Source organism: Bombina bombina, chromosome 1, assembly GCF_027579735.1.
Source record: "Bombina bombina isolate aBomBom1 chromosome 1, aBomBom1.pri, whole genome shotgun sequence".
Taxonomy (NCBI): domain Eukaryota; kingdom Metazoa; phylum Chordata; class Amphibia; order Anura; family Bombinatoridae; genus Bombina; species Bombina bombina.
The window spans coordinates 624,617,089-624,632,904 of NC_069499.1; the positions used below are offsets into that span (position 1 = coordinate 624,617,089).

General features: G+C 36.1%; 1 protein-coding gene across 2 annotated transcripts in view; it reads right to left on the minus strand.

The window, feature by feature from the left end:
- OPHN1 (oligophrenin 1) overlaps positions 1–15,816 on the minus strand; it is a 268,509-nt gene that overhangs the window by 24,323 nt on the left and 228,370 nt on the right. For both annotated transcript variants that reach the window (XM_053699027.1, XM_053699026.1), the window contains exons 20-23: positions 14,547–14,691; positions 5,351–5,653; positions 4,827–4,992; positions 1,928–1,978 (exon numbers count right to left, since the gene is read on the minus strand). In XM_053699027.1, coding sequence (XP_053555002.1) covers positions 1,928–1,978; positions 4,827–4,992; positions 5,351–5,653; positions 14,547–14,691 — 665 coding nt within the window. The remainder of the gene's footprint in view (positions 1–1,927; positions 1,979–4,826; positions 4,993–5,350; positions 5,654–14,546; positions 14,692–15,816) is intronic.

The window sequence follows — 15,816 nt, forward strand, 5'->3', positions numbered from 1 at the left end:
GATTTGCACTATGTGGCTCCCTCTATCCTTCTTATTTTAGACCATCATCTTTTGTGTCGTGGCGTGACACTCCAGAGGAGCTGCCTCAAGTCGTGGACTCTGTCTTGATATTGGATAAGGTTCTATAATCAGGACTCTACACCTCATTATACTTATGGACTTTCCATTATATATATGTGCTCTTGATTTTGTAAACACTTGAGTTTACTATATATGTGCTTTTGATTTTGTGAACATTAGAGTTTATTGTATATTTTGGTCCACTTGACCAACTGTATATTTTATCAAGGGATACTAACCTGTCATTTTGTGAATTATATATCTTTTATATCTTTTCACTTCACTCTTGTGAATAATTCACACTTATCTATTTGGCACCTCTTATAGGTACCAGTTTGGCATCTATTGCCCTCTGTGTATCTTATTTTAATACATTTTAATAGTGGCGGCAATGTCCAGAGCGGCAGATTAGGGGTTCATAATTTTATTTTAGAATTTGCCTCGGTTTAGTGGTTAATAGGTAGTTTATGGGTGTTTAGTGTACTTTGTAACACTTTAGTTATGAGTTTTATGCTACAGATTTGTAACGTAAAACTCATAACTATTGACTTTAGATGTACGAATCTTGTCAGTATAGGGTGTACCGCTCACTTTTTGGCCTCCCAGGCAAACTTGTAATACTGGAGCTATGGAAGTCCCATTGAAAAAGGATTTTTTTAAAAAGTGCGGTACTGACGTTGCGCGATGACCAAAAAGGTGTGCGGTACACCTATACCTGCAAGACTTGTAATAGCGCCGTTAGAGAAAAGCAGCGTTATGAAGCATAACTATGCTTTTTCACTCATAACGCAAAACTCGTAATCTAGCTGAATGTCAATTATTAATTTTAATAGAAAATGGCCAATATATTGGTAATCTAAGCCTAAGTACACTGTCATGAAGTAGGCAAATCTCTGTACAGGAAAAACGATTGTTTGTTAACCTCAATATTGGTTGCAATGCATTTAAATGGACTCTGTAGTACAATGCATTTTACAGACATTATCTAGTAGTAATTGTAGCCAGGTCTTTAGTTTATACATAAATATAATAGTTATAGACATAAGCATCCTAAAAGCAGGTAGAATCAGACCAGAACATAAGCAAATGCTCATTTAAACAAAGATATAAACCAGGAGTTGTGAACCAATCGTGCTCCAGGTGGCGCTCAAAACTAATTTTGCTTCCGTACTACAGTGGCTGCAATTGTAATACTTAATACTATATTTTTACTACCTTTCATATATTGTATTCAGAATTTATAAAAATCATTATATTTAAACAAAAGTACCATGCTTATGAAAAAAATAAATATTTTTTTTATAATATATATACACACACACACACACATTTTTAGAAAATTGTCACCAATTTGAGCTCATACTCGAGAAAATGGAAAGAACAGATCTGTGAATATATAAAACTTTCACAATGCCCGCTTCTAAGTTTTTAAAGGGACGCCAGGAAAAATCACCAAATTACCAGTTTCCCTAGTTCCTGTGTGATTTTATACAGCTGATATACCATTCATCGCTGCATAGAATTATATAGGAAATGGTAAAGCTGGAGAGGGACGTTGGTGAATGCTCATTGTTTCTATAGATGCCATTACCCTATTTAATATTACTGTTCTCCAAGAAGATAATTATTTATTTAATGTATAAAAGAACCAGCCCGACCACACAATGGAAAGAGAAGAGAGACCAAAGGAATTTATCTGAGGAAATCAGCTTGGGGTTTGCAGCCAACTATTCTATTCTGAATGGTTCAATAGTTTTGTATATGAAGGTGATTGGACTAATAGACACTGTTTTATTTAAATAGGCAGCAATAGGAAAAGGTAAAAAACAAATTGTACAATAAAAAAAATGCAAAATAGTCTTCTCACCTTCCCCTTGGCCTTGATGCCTTCTCAAAAAATTTTGTGCGTGACGCCACTCTGTAGAAAAAAGAAAAAAAAAGTACAGTATATAGTATCAGAAAATAAATAGATTCTGTCGCATTTCTTCAAAAAAATCAGTATGTGATTTTCTCCATACTCTGACCATGTCAAGACTCATACATGTGGGTGCCTCTTTTTTTTTTTTTTTTTTTTTTTTTAAAGTGTTTATTTATTATTAACGTACACACAGTCATCTTATTACAAACTCTGTGGCAGGGATACAAAGAATGTTCTTTACAGAGATGAGACAAGTATTATCAAATCTTAAAGCATTTAAGCTAACAACAATCATTTTTAAACGAGAAAAAAGACAAAACTTAAATATAGCAGATACAATAGTGTCCCTAGGGTCTCTGTATTAGTAATATGTGGCAGAAAAATATAGGCTATGTATCACGTAATTTTTGAATTTTCCTGTAGAATGTATGAGACTAATCTCTGTAAGGATGTAAATACATGTATACCTGTCCTAGAACAGGTTAAACATACTTTTTAATGGTGTCAATACGAGGGGGGAACGGGAGTGAAGAAGGGTAGAGGGAGAGGACGAGAAAAAAAAAAAAAAAAAAAAAAAGAAGAAACCGAGGAAAAGAATCTACAGTGCCCCCCAACCCTCTCTGCTCTCTCTCTAATCGGCCCAACATGCTGGGTATCTGCCCGCGTTAATCAATTCAAGAATGTAAGCCGATTGGCTAAGAGGCTTAATTAATTGCTGCTGTGCCAGTGGAGGAAGTGACAATATTACTACACCCCATTTATCTAGGAATCTCTTTATGTGGGTCTCATTGTACTTAGATATTGCATATTGTTCCACCACCATTGTTTCAATACTTCTTTTTTAAATTTTATGAACGGAGGTAGGTGGGAGAGTTTCCAAGATGTCAGGATCACATTCCTAGCTAATAAAATTACGGTATTAATTAACTTATAATTCTTTTGCTGTTGTGAAAATTTAACTAAGAAAATGACCATTTGGGCCTCTTAATGGATTTAAAAAAAGAGAGTTAATATATTTAGGCTTATAAAGACTTTCATTAAAATACAAAATAAAAATCCCAATTGCTTGTCTTCTAATTGTGAATATCTTTATGTTCTGTTTTGAAAGCAATGAATATACAAAAAAATCACTAATACTGTAATATTATAGTACACAATAAAAATATGTAAATTAACTTATAAAGCCAGAGTTATATATTACTTAAATTACACCACTTTCTAAAATGAATTCTGCTGATCAAGATTAGAGTTGTTTTTGAATGATAAAGACATTTTCAGTGATCATACTAGATAAACTCATTCCAAAGAAATTATTTTACTTAAAAGGAAACTAAACCCAATTTTTTTTCTTTCTTGATTCAGACAGAGCATGCAATTTTAAACAACTTTCTAATTTACTCCTATTATCAATATGTCTTCGTTCTCTTGCTATCTTTATTTAAAAAGCAGGAATATAAAGCTTAAGAGCCAGACCATTTTTGGTTCAGAACCTGGGTTATCCTTGTTTATTGGTTTGCTAAATGTAGCCACCAATAGGCAAGCACTATCCAGGGTGCTGAACCTAAAATGGGCTGGCTCCTAAGATTTCAATTTCTGTTTTTTAAAGAAGAAAGATAGCAAGAGAACGAAGACAAATTCATAGTAGGAGAAATTTAGAAAGTTTATTAAAATTGTATGCTCTATCTGAATCATGAAAGAAAAAAGTTGGGTTCAGTATCCCTTTAAAACATCATAACCTTCTGATTTACTGTATATTACCCTAGCTATTAAAAAAATAATACAAAGCACATCAAACACAGTTTGAGATTAAACCCCCCAAAATAGTAAAGGTTCATTTGCTTCCATATATCTTAATAAATTAATAAAATCCCTGTATACAAATTATCACTGAGCAGATAAAAGCACATTTCACATAAGAAAAATACCAAAACTAAAATTTCTGAAAAAAAAGTTTATGTTCACCTGACTTTCAGTATTAAATGGAAAAGCAGAAAATCGAATGAGTATTTTTAGAATTATTAACCCCTTAAAGACAGAGGTTTTCCCAGTTTCCATAATTGGTCAGTATTGGTTTTAACATAATTATCCGCTCTCTTGTTAAAGGGACATGAAACCCAAATTTTTTCTTTCATGATTTAGTAAGAGCATGCAATTTTAAACATCATTCCAAGTTAATTCTATTATTTAATTTGCTTCATTCTTCATATATCCTTTGTTGGAGAAATAACAATGCACACGGGTGAGCCAATCACAAGAGGCATCTATGTGCCGCCACCAATCAGCAGCTACTGAGCCTATTTAGATATGTTTTTGACAAAGGATATCAAGAGAATGAAGCAAATTAGAGAATAGAAGTAAATTGGAAAGTTGTTTAAAATTGCATGCTCTTTTTAAATCATGAAAAATATTTTTTGTGGGTTTAGTATCCCTTTAAGTGCACCATACATATTATACACGTCCCATATGTCTATGTTTCCAAGTAATTCATAGCAAATATAGGCCAAATATTACAAAGATTGAATTATTGGTTTAACGCTAAAATTTGCTCTGCTTGGACTTTAAGCTAAATAGCGGTCACCCAATTGTTACACAAATGTAAATATTTGTAGAAACACCCCAGGGTATTAACCTGGACACTTTATGTTTAACCCTTTTACTGCCAAGTGCAGAAAACAAAATTTAGGGGTAAAATAACACCAAAAAACACCACAAAAAAACAAACAAACAATTTATTAAAATGAAAAGATGGAAAAAAAAAACTTTATTAAAATACTTGTAAAACATTTTCAAACATATATGTTCACAGGGAGAGAAGGGCAAAAATAAAGAAAAGCCTGGTAAAACTTACACTGATGAAGATATTTGTTCCTTTCCATCTGAGAGAATCTCTGGTCTTGGCTCAGATTTCTGGACTAGAGATGCTCTGTTTGGTGGGTCTGGAGGCCTCATCGGTGGGCGGGAGATAAGTGGTCTCTCTCCTGGGGAGCGCGCTTTGTTGATGTTATCTAATTCACCTAAGGAATAATAAAAAAAGACAACATATTGAATCCTGAATAATAATACATTTGTTTTTATACTGGTTGAGGCATGCGTCTGTCTATAAACAGAGCTCAGGAAGGCGCCCTTATCAGCCTGTGAGCAACTTGGACGAGTTGTGCGCAAACATGCATTTACTGTTACTAAATAATGTAATATTGCGGCTCTTTCAAATAATTGATATAATAGATTTGTTTCAATGTTAATGTCCATTTAACAACCTACTTGATACTATGTATTATTTTAAATCTAAAGCATTATGTTAACCAGTGGGTAAAGGTAAAAAATCTATGGAATTGCTTTGATCATGATGTCAGATGACCGTCTTGCACCTACCGTCTCGTGAAGCTAATGGGCGAGACACAACGCGTTTGACATACACGGGAGATGGCCTGGTGACTGGGGAGGGTACAGAGAGCTCCCCATTCATGTGCTTTGTGGGGGTCTTTGCATTATTATCCTGCATCCTTGAGATCATCTTAGCCACATCAACCTCAGAGCTTGTGTTTTCTTGCTGTTCCTTAATGTCCCCATTCCCCAGTCGAAGTCCAACAGCTGGCACCTTCTTCCTTTGAAGTGGAAGGGGTGGGTCGTTGTGATTTGCAATGGAGCCATTCATTGTCTGGATAAAACTGTCTTCTACAGAAGGAAAGCACAACATAGGATCATGAATGCTCAATTTGTAAATCTACCACTAACATCATGTATGCAATGAGATGTAGTACTGAGTGTAGTGAATTCAGTATGACTGTTCAATAATATCTATGCAAACATAAACGCATTCAAATACAAAACTGTGACAAAAGTCACAAACTGAAACAAGATACCCAATGCTCATAGATAACTGAATCATACTTTATTCCCCTGCTCTTCATACACGTCCTTGTCATAAAGTTGTTATGCAAATAACAATGGTAAATGTTATGGTGTTGTATGTGAAATGCTATTGCAGCAGTTACTTGCAGTGTCAGCATATGAATCTTTGCATTATGACAGTCTATTCAGGAAGAGGTTTTACTCTCTTGGCAGCAGGGCACAAGCATTAAGGTGAAGCAAAGGATCAAGTGGTAGCTGTAAGCAGCAAACATGTAACAGGTTCTCAGGCAGCACCAAGAGTCTGCAGAATATGAAGACCCAGCTAGTACAGCCTTCTTCTCCAGCAACCAGATGGCAACAACATGGTCCTGCAATATTTGCTGATATTCTTATAGTAAGTCTGTATAACAAGTATCCACTGTTACTGCAAATCCTCCTTTCAAACGTCCCTAAATTCCCAAACCACCTCTTTATAACACACCCCTGAATTACTACACCACCTCTTTATAACACCCCTTCTAAATTCCTATTCAAATATCCCTGTAACAAACCCCTAAATGCATTTACAAACCTCCCTATAACACAACCCCTTAATTCCTATACAAACCTCCCTCTAACACAACCCCTCAATTCCTATACAATAATATACTATTTATAACTCTCCCCTTGATTCCTACATAAACTTCCTTATAACACACACCCTCAATTCCTCCCTATTATACAATTTCTAAATTGTATACAAATCTCCATATAACACAACCTCCAACTCCTACACAAATCTCAAAGCCCCCTATAACACAACCCTCCCAATTCCTATACACATATTAACACATAAATATATATGTATATGTTTATATACATATAAATTAACACTTTGCTGCCTTCACTGTGCGAGGTTGTCATGCTGGCATGAGAACGAGGCTCCCATAGGTGTCTATAGAAGCGCCCTCTCATGAGTGCAATGCTTCCCAGAATAATAACTTGTAATACCACCTTGCGTTTGCATTGCTGATAACTTGTAATACCACCTCGCGTTTGCATTGCTGATAACTTGTAATACCACCTCGTGTTTGCATTGCTGATAACTTGTAATACCAGCGCATGCTAATTACTCAGTGAAACGCAAAAATAGATTTCCACAAAAGCGATATTTGTGCTCCACTTGTAATCTGGCCCTTAGTGTTTATAATTTTTTTGTATCTTAGGGGGTGTTAGCTTAGAGGTGTGGGGGGGGTTAGGCAGAAGTAGTGTAGGAGTAGTTTAATAGATTAGGAGGTTGTAGAGGTGTAGGGGTTAATAGGTTAGGGGGCTTATTGCGCTGGGGGGTTGTGGTGGTGTAGGGATTAATAAATTAGGGGGTTGTGGCGGTGAAGGGCTTAAGTATAGTAGGGGGATAATGTGTTGGGCTATTGGTGGTTTGGGGTTAGTAGGGTAGAAGGTTTATTGCGGTGGGCTATTGGCGGTTTAGAGGTTAAGTAGTGTAGAGTTAGTTTGCGGTGGTGGGTTTTGTTGGTTCAGGGGTACATAGGTATAGTTATTAGGCTCTGTGTAATATATTCTAAAGGGATAATTTACTATACATCGCCAATGTTGGTGCCAATGCTGGCTGGAATTTATCGCCAGCAACGCCTTCCATTCTGAAAAAATACATCTACATGTTATTCTCAGACTAATCTTTTATTTGAATGCATCATTCTATCTAGCATTTATTTAGGCCTAGATTTAGAGTTTGGCGGTAGCCGTCAAAACCAGCGTTAAGAGCTCCTAACGCTGGTTTTTACCGCCCGCTGGTATTTGGAGTCAGTCAGGAAAGGGTCTAACGCTCACTTTGCAGCCGCGACTTTTCCATACCGCAGATCCCCCTACGCCATTTGCGTATCCTATCTTTTCAATGGGATCTTTCTAACGCCGGTATTTAGAGTCGTGGCTGAAGTGAGCGTTAGAAATCTAACGACAAAACTCCAGCCGCAGAAAAAAGTCAGTAGTTAAGAGCTTTCTGGGCTAACGCCGGTTTATAAAGCTCTTAACTACTGTGCTCTAAAGTACACTAACACCCATAAACTACCTATGTACCCCTAAACCGAGGACCCCCACATCGCCGCCACTCTATTAAAATTTTTTAACCCCTAATCGCCCCACATCGCCGCTCCATACACCGCCGCCACATACGTTATCCCTATGTACCCCTAATCTGCTGCCCCTAATACCGCCGACACCTACATAAAATTTATTAACCCCTAATCTGCCGCCCCCAACGTCGCCGCCACCTAACTACACTTATTAACCCCTAATCTGCCGACCGCACCTCACCGCTACTATAATAAATGTATTAACCCCTAATCCGCCTCACTCCCGCCTCAATAACCCTATAATAAATAGTATTAACCCCTAATCTGCCCTCCCTAACATCGCCGACACCTAACTTCAAGCATTAACCCCTAATCTGCCGACCGGAGCTCACCGCTACTCTAATAAATTTTTTAACCCCTAAAGCTAATTCTAACCCTAACACCCCCCTAAGTTAAATATAATTTTTATCTAACGAAATAAATCAACTCTTATTAAATAAATTATTCCTATTTAAAGCTAAATACTTACCTGTAAAATAAACCCTAATATAGCTACAATATAAATTATTATTATATTATAGCTATTTTAGGATTAATATTTATTTTACAGGCAACTTTGTAATTATTTTAACCAGGTACAATAGCTATTAAATAGTTAATAACTATTTAATAGTTACCTAGTTAAAATAATTACAAAATTACCTGTAAAATAAATCCTAACCTAAGTTACAATTAAACCTAACACTACACTATCAATAAATAAATTAAATAAAATACCTACAATTATCTACAATTAAACCTAACACTACACTTTCAATAAATTAATTAAATACAATACCTACAAATAACTACAATTAAATAAACTAACTAAAGTACAAAAAATAAAAAAGAACTAAGTTACAAAAAATAAAAAAATATTTACAAACATTAGAAAAATATTACAACAATTTTAAACTAATTACACCTATTCTAAGCCCCCTAATAAAATAATAAAACGCCCCCCAAAATAAAAAAATGCCCTACCCTATTCTAAAATTAAAATAGAAAAGCTCTTTTACCTTACCAGCCCTGAAAAGGGCCCTTTGCGGGGCATGCCCCAAAGAATTCAGCTCTTTTGCCTGTAAAAAAAACAAACATACAATACCCCCCCCAACATTACAACCCACCACCCACATACCCCTAATCTAACCCAAACCCCCCTTAAATAAACCTAACACTGAGCCCCTGAAGATCTTCCTACCTTATCTTCACCACGCCGGGTTCACTGATAGATCCAGAAGAGCTCCTCCGATGTCTTGATCCAAGCCCAAGCGGGGGGCTGAAGATGTCCATGATCCGAATGAAGTCTTCATCCAAGCGGGAGCTGAAGAGGTCCATGATCGGGCTGAAATCTTCATCCAAGCGGGAGCTGAAGAGGTCAATGATCGGGCTGAAGTCTTCTATCAAGCGGCATCTTCAATCTTCTTTCTTCCGGATCCATGTTCATCCCACCGACGCGGAACATCCATCTTCACCGACGACTTCCCGACGAATGACGGTTCCTTTAAGGGACGTCATCCAAGATGACGTCCCTCGAATTCCGATTGGCTGATAGGATTCTATCAGCCAATCGGAATTAAGGTAGGAAAATTCTGATTGGCTGATGGAATCAGCCAATCAGATTGAGCTTGCATTCTATTGGCTGATCGGAACAGCCAATAGAATGCGAGCTCAATCTGATTAGCTCATCGGATAAGCCAATCGAATTGAACTTGATTCTGATTGGCTGATTCCATCAGCCAATCAGAATTTTCCTACCTTAATTCCAATTGGCTGATAGAATCCTATCAGCCAATCGGAATTCGAGGGACGTCATCTTGGATGACGTCCCTTAAAGGAACCGTCATTCGTCGGAAAGTCGTCGGTGAAGATGGATGTTCCGCGTCGGCGGGATGAACATGGATCTGGAAGAAAGAAGATTGAAGATGCCGCTTGATAGAAGACTTCAGCCCGATCATGGACCTCTTCAGCTCCCGCTTGGATGAAGACTTCAGCCCAATCATGGACCTCTTCAGCTCCCGCTTGGATGAAAACTTCAGTCGGATCATGGACATCTTCAGCCCCCCGCTTGGGCTTGGATCAAGACATCGGAGGAGCTCTTCTGGATCGATCGGTGAACCCGGCGTGGTGAAGATAAGGTAGGAAGATCTTAAGGGGCTTAGTGTTAGGTTTATTTAAGGGGGGTTTGGGTTAGATTAGGGGTATGTGGGTTGTAATGTTGGGGGGGGATATTGTATTTTTTTTTTACAGGCAAAAGAGCTGAATTCTTTGGGGCATGCCCCGCAAAGGGCCCTTTTCAGGGCTGGTAAGGTAAAAGAGCTTTTCTATTTTAATTTTAGAATAGGGTAGGGCATTTTTTTATTTTGGGGGGCTTTGTTATTTTATTAGGGGGCTTAGAGTAGGTGTAATTAGTTTAACATTGTTGAAATATTTTTTTATTTTTTGTAACTTAGTTCTTTTTTATTTTTTGTACTTTAGTTAGTTTATTTCATTGTATTTATTTGTAGGTATTGTATTTAATTAATTTATTGATAGTGTAGTGTTAGGTTTAATTGTAGATAATTGTAGGTATTTATTTAATTTATTTATTGATAGTGTAGTGTTAGGTTTAATTGTAACTTAGGTTAGAATTTATTTTACAGGTAATTTTGTAATTATTTTATCTAGGTAGCTATTAAATAGTTATTAACTATTTAATAGCTATTGTACCTAGTTAAAATAAATACAAAGTTGCCTGTAAAATAAATATTAATCCTAAAATAGCTACAATATAATTATAATTTATATTGTAGCTATATTAGGGTTTATTTTACAGGTAAGTATTTAGCTTTAAATAGGAATAATTTATTTAATAAGAGTTAATTTATTTCGTTAATAGGGGTTAATACATTTATTAGAGTAGCAGTGAGATCCGGTCGGCAGATTAGGGGTTAATTATTGTAGGTAGGTGGAGGCGACGTTGGGGGCGGCAGATTAGGGGTTAATAAATATAATATAGGGGTCGGCGGTGTTAGGGACAGCAGATTAGGGGTTCATAGGGATAACGTAGGTTGCGGCGGCGTACAGAGCGGCAGATTAGGGGTTAAAAAAATATGCAGGTGTCAGCGATAGCGGGGGCGGCAGATTAGGGGTTAATAAGTGTAAGCTTAGGGGTGTTTAGACTCGGGGTACATGTTAGAGTGTTAGGTGCAGACATAGGAAGTGTTTCCCCATAGGAAACAATGAGGCTGCGTTAGGAGCTGAACGCTGCTTTTTTGCAGGTGTTAGGTTTTTTTTCAGCTCAAACTGTCCCATTGTTTCCTATGGGGGAATCGTGCACGAGCACGTTTTTGAAGCTGGCCGCGTCCGTAAGCAACGCTGGTATCTAGAGTTGCAGTGGCAGTAAATATGCTCTACGCTCCTTTTTTTGGAGCCTAACGCAGCCCTTCTGTGAACTCTAAATACCAGCGGTATTTAAAAGGTGCGAGGGGGGAAAAAGCACGCGTAGCTAACGCACCCCTTTGGCCGCAGAACTCTAAATCTAGCCGTTAGTGTTTAATGTCCCTTTAAGTTCCTGATAAAATTTCTTCCAAATATGAAATATTTCTCCAAACACTGATTCCTATAAACACAAGGTAAAAAGCTATAGTGTAATGCAGTGGGCATTCATCTAAGACCCTGTTATAGCAAAAATGTAGTATTTTACTGCCCTACCCAGGTCCTCCTTCCAGCTCCCTCCAGCAGAGACTGACAGATCCTCACACTGAAACCTAGAGACGCCAGCTATAAAATCTAAAAAAAAAGGTAATTAGTTTAATTCACTCAGGCTGAAGGCCCTCCGGCAACTGTGATGCACACATGTGCCTCAAAGGGTGAGAGGCAGAGGGGCGTGGTGGCACACCCAAAACTGTACTCATTAACTGGTGGGTGCCAGGCTGACTGTGGCATCCAACCTTACCATAAAAACATCTTACAGCTGGCACACAGAGCAGACACTGTGCCAACTTGCTTAGTCACTCAATAAAAACAGATCATTGCCCCATATTTAATTGATATTAAAATATTTACAGTAAAAACAAATTGCTTAATTAGTTACGTAAGTTTATATGTATATGTATTTATATATATATATATATATATATATATATATATATATATATATATATATATATATATATATATATATATATATATATATATATATATATATATATAATTATTATTTTTCCCCAGGTAAAATGGTGTTTTACCTATTTTGGAAAAAAACAAAAACAACTAGATATCATGGCTAATATTTCTTAAAAAACACTTCCATGCACTCAATTTCTATTTTTGCTTAAAGAGATGATTCTGCTAGGTCATGCAATTTTAAGTTCCTTTTAAATTAACTTCTATTTTCAGATTAACTTTGTTCTGTTGGTATCCTTTGTTAATACATATAAACATATCATGCACTAATGGAAAAGCTATCTGGTAATTGGTGGCTACACATATTTGCCTTGTGTCATTGGCTCACCAGATGTGTTCAGCTAGCTCACGGTAGTGTATTGCTGCTCTGGAGCGGACTAACTATCCCTTTGCAAGCGATAATGCAATAATAAAATGCTCTGACATATTAGGGCATTTTCTTTTTTGCGCTTTGATATCCCTAGAATGTCCAGCTTTCTAAAGTACTACATTAAGGAAAGTGATTTGATGCCACACCTGGGCCGGCCATGATTGAATTTGAGTTACTGATCCCCCTCCCTCCCCCCAAAAAAAATGAAATAATGAAAAGTTTAGTGTCAATAATTACTAAAAAAAAACAAACAAACCATCAACTATGAATTTATTTTAATACAAATATATGTAAAATGTATTAAATATTCAAATGAATTTGATCACAATGACAGAGCCTTATAGAAGTGCATCTTTTAATTAGGGATGGGCGAATGTTTCTAAAAACTCGAAATTTAAAACGAATTTTGATACATTCGTTCTTATCGAATTTCGAATGTTTATATAACATTTTAACATTCTATTTTTGAAATTTCGTTTTCAAATTCTTCAATAAAATTCGAAAATATCCGTTCGAATAATAGAATGTTTAGCTATGTATTCATTCAATTTCGAAATGTAATATTCAAATTCAAATGTGACATTCGAATTCGAATGTGACATTCAAATTTGAAATAGTATTTCTAGTCTACAACTGTGTTTAATAAATGTAATATTCGAATTCGAATGCTACATTTAAATTCGAATGTCACATTCGAATTTGAAATAGTGTTTCTAATCTAAAATTGAGTTTTATAAATGTGATATTCGAATTCGAATGTGATATTCGAATTCGAATGTGATATTCGAAAACTGTAAATAACATTCGATAATCGAATTTTTAAGAACATTCATTCTTATCAACATTCTATTATGTAAATTGAATTTCTACAATAACATTCGTTCTAACATTCGAATTCGGATATAAACACATTCGCCCATCCCTACTTTTAATGTTTACCACTAGAAAGGAATAGAACACCAGAATAAAACGATTAACGATAAAAATAATGCAGATAAAATTCTCCTTCTACTTGTTCCACCTGATAAGTAGTGCTTAATAAAAGCTCTATTTCTACTCTGACATTAATAATCATAGACATTCTATTTCTCTTCTAGCTACTATTCAGCTCCTAATTGTATGTGTCATTTATTCATTTTTGTTACCTGTTTCTGAAAATGTTTTATCTGCTGTCAACCTTTAACTGACACCTTTATAGTTTTGCTGTCAGCACATGCCTAGATCCCTTACATAGCACAACGTCTTGTCCCTAACACTGTGACCGACAACCTAATCTAATCCTCTTTAAGGGCAACAAATAAAATATAGGGCTATGATGTGCTAATTTGATGAACAACGTAACTCTTTACATTTACAGTCTCCTGTAGAGTCTGAAAAAAAAAATGCTGAGCATCTATACAGACTTCTAAGCTAGCACTCACTTGAGAAAGCTTATTTCTGCACCTTTTATTTAAAGGATCACTAAACACAAATTGTAAACTAAATGATTTAGAACCTTCATATCTGAGAATAATTTTGCAATGAAAATGGCAGCTTTACTTTGTCAAATGAGTATATTGTTTTATGTTTATTCATTTCACTGATTTCCCGGTCCCCCCAGAACAAAAGAATACTTGCTAACCAATCAAAAGGTAATATTCAGATATACCACAAACTCTGTTCGCACATGTGCAGTTGAGAGACTGGGGAAGCCTGACCTTATCTCTTCCCTTAAGGTGGTTTACTTAGTTGCTATTGCAAAGAATGGTCCTGCTATCGTAATTGTTGATCTAAAACAGATACAAACATGTGACTTCTGTGAATTTTATGGGGGAGGGTTACGTAAACAAAAGCTTACATAAATTGCCTAAAAGTATTAACCCAACCCTTCCTGGGAGAAGAGTAAAACAAGCACATATTTTAGATGTATTTTACAGCAAAAGGCAGCAAAATAAATAATGAATGTATATTGCAATAATGTTTCACTTGCAATAATAAAACTTTTTATACATTGTTGAAATGTCAAGTTTAATGGTCCTTTAATATTGGAACAGTAATGTTGGGGAAGTCAGGATAATGCAGAGCATGTTACCTTCCCCTTCGCTCAGTCCATGCTGTAGTGTTCCTCTGACTCTAGCTGGGCGTTTGGAGATGGTGATGGGTTTGTGAGTACGGGGGCTTATTCTAGGTGGAGGAGCAGGAGGAGTAGAGTTTTCCTCAGGAGGGCCACAGAATATCTGCAGAAAACAAAATTTGGAGTATTAATAGGCTGTTCAGATGCATGTTACACAGCTTGCATGTAAAATCACAGACAGGAAAATGATAATCTTACAGATTAATAGCATCACCCAATTGTAACTGCATTACCCAGAGCAAGCTACAAACATCCAATTCGCACATCAATACACTGACCCTTACACTTGTAGCTTCCAACATTAAGTGATGAATTGCAAGTAGTCTTTGTGAATTACAAGTTATGTGTCGCCCTCTCCTGGCTACTCTTAAGAATACAGTGAGCTCACTACATAATTGTTTTGTCAGATCTGTGTAACCGAGTAAGAGAACAAATTTGATTTCACAAGGCATTTTATTTTTTGATATAAAACAAAACGTATTATAAATGCTACAATATAAAATACTAACCCCATGGTGGGGAGCAGTATTTTCTTTAAATATATATTGTATAAAGGAACTCTCACCGCTTATCATTCAACACAACATTTAACTAAGGCTACATTAATTATTTAAACAGCTAAAGTCTAATATTAAAGAGTTTCAAAACAAGTTGGCTTCTCCTAGCAAGTATCTGCCTTCTAACATGACATACATAATGCCTGCCATCTCTCATATATTTTCTTTCATGTATTTGTTTTAATATTGCATTCATTCTAACTTATTATTGGAAACAATAGTAGTAGCTATTAACCGATGAGTATTAGCAGGCAGAAAACAATTGATAATGGGGTAGAGCATTTTATTATTCACTATTATATATATTATTATAACTATGTGTTTAACTTGTGTAAAGGAATTAAGAACATAGTTTAAGCCAGCTCCAGTGCAGCAATGCACTATTAGGAGCTAGCTGAACACATCTGGTGAGTCAATGACAAGAAACAAATATGTGTAGCCACAAATCACTAGCCAGCTCCCAGTAAAACATTGTTGCTGCTGAGAATTTGTGCATATGCTTTTCAACAAAGGATACCAAGAGAAAAAATAAGGGTAACAAAAATATTTTTGATAAACATACCCCTTTAGGTATACTGAGCTGGATCTACAGCAAAAGCTGTAAACCTACGGCACAAGTGCCCAAGGTTGCGCATAACAGATTTGCTGGCAATCTACCTCTGGGCTACAAC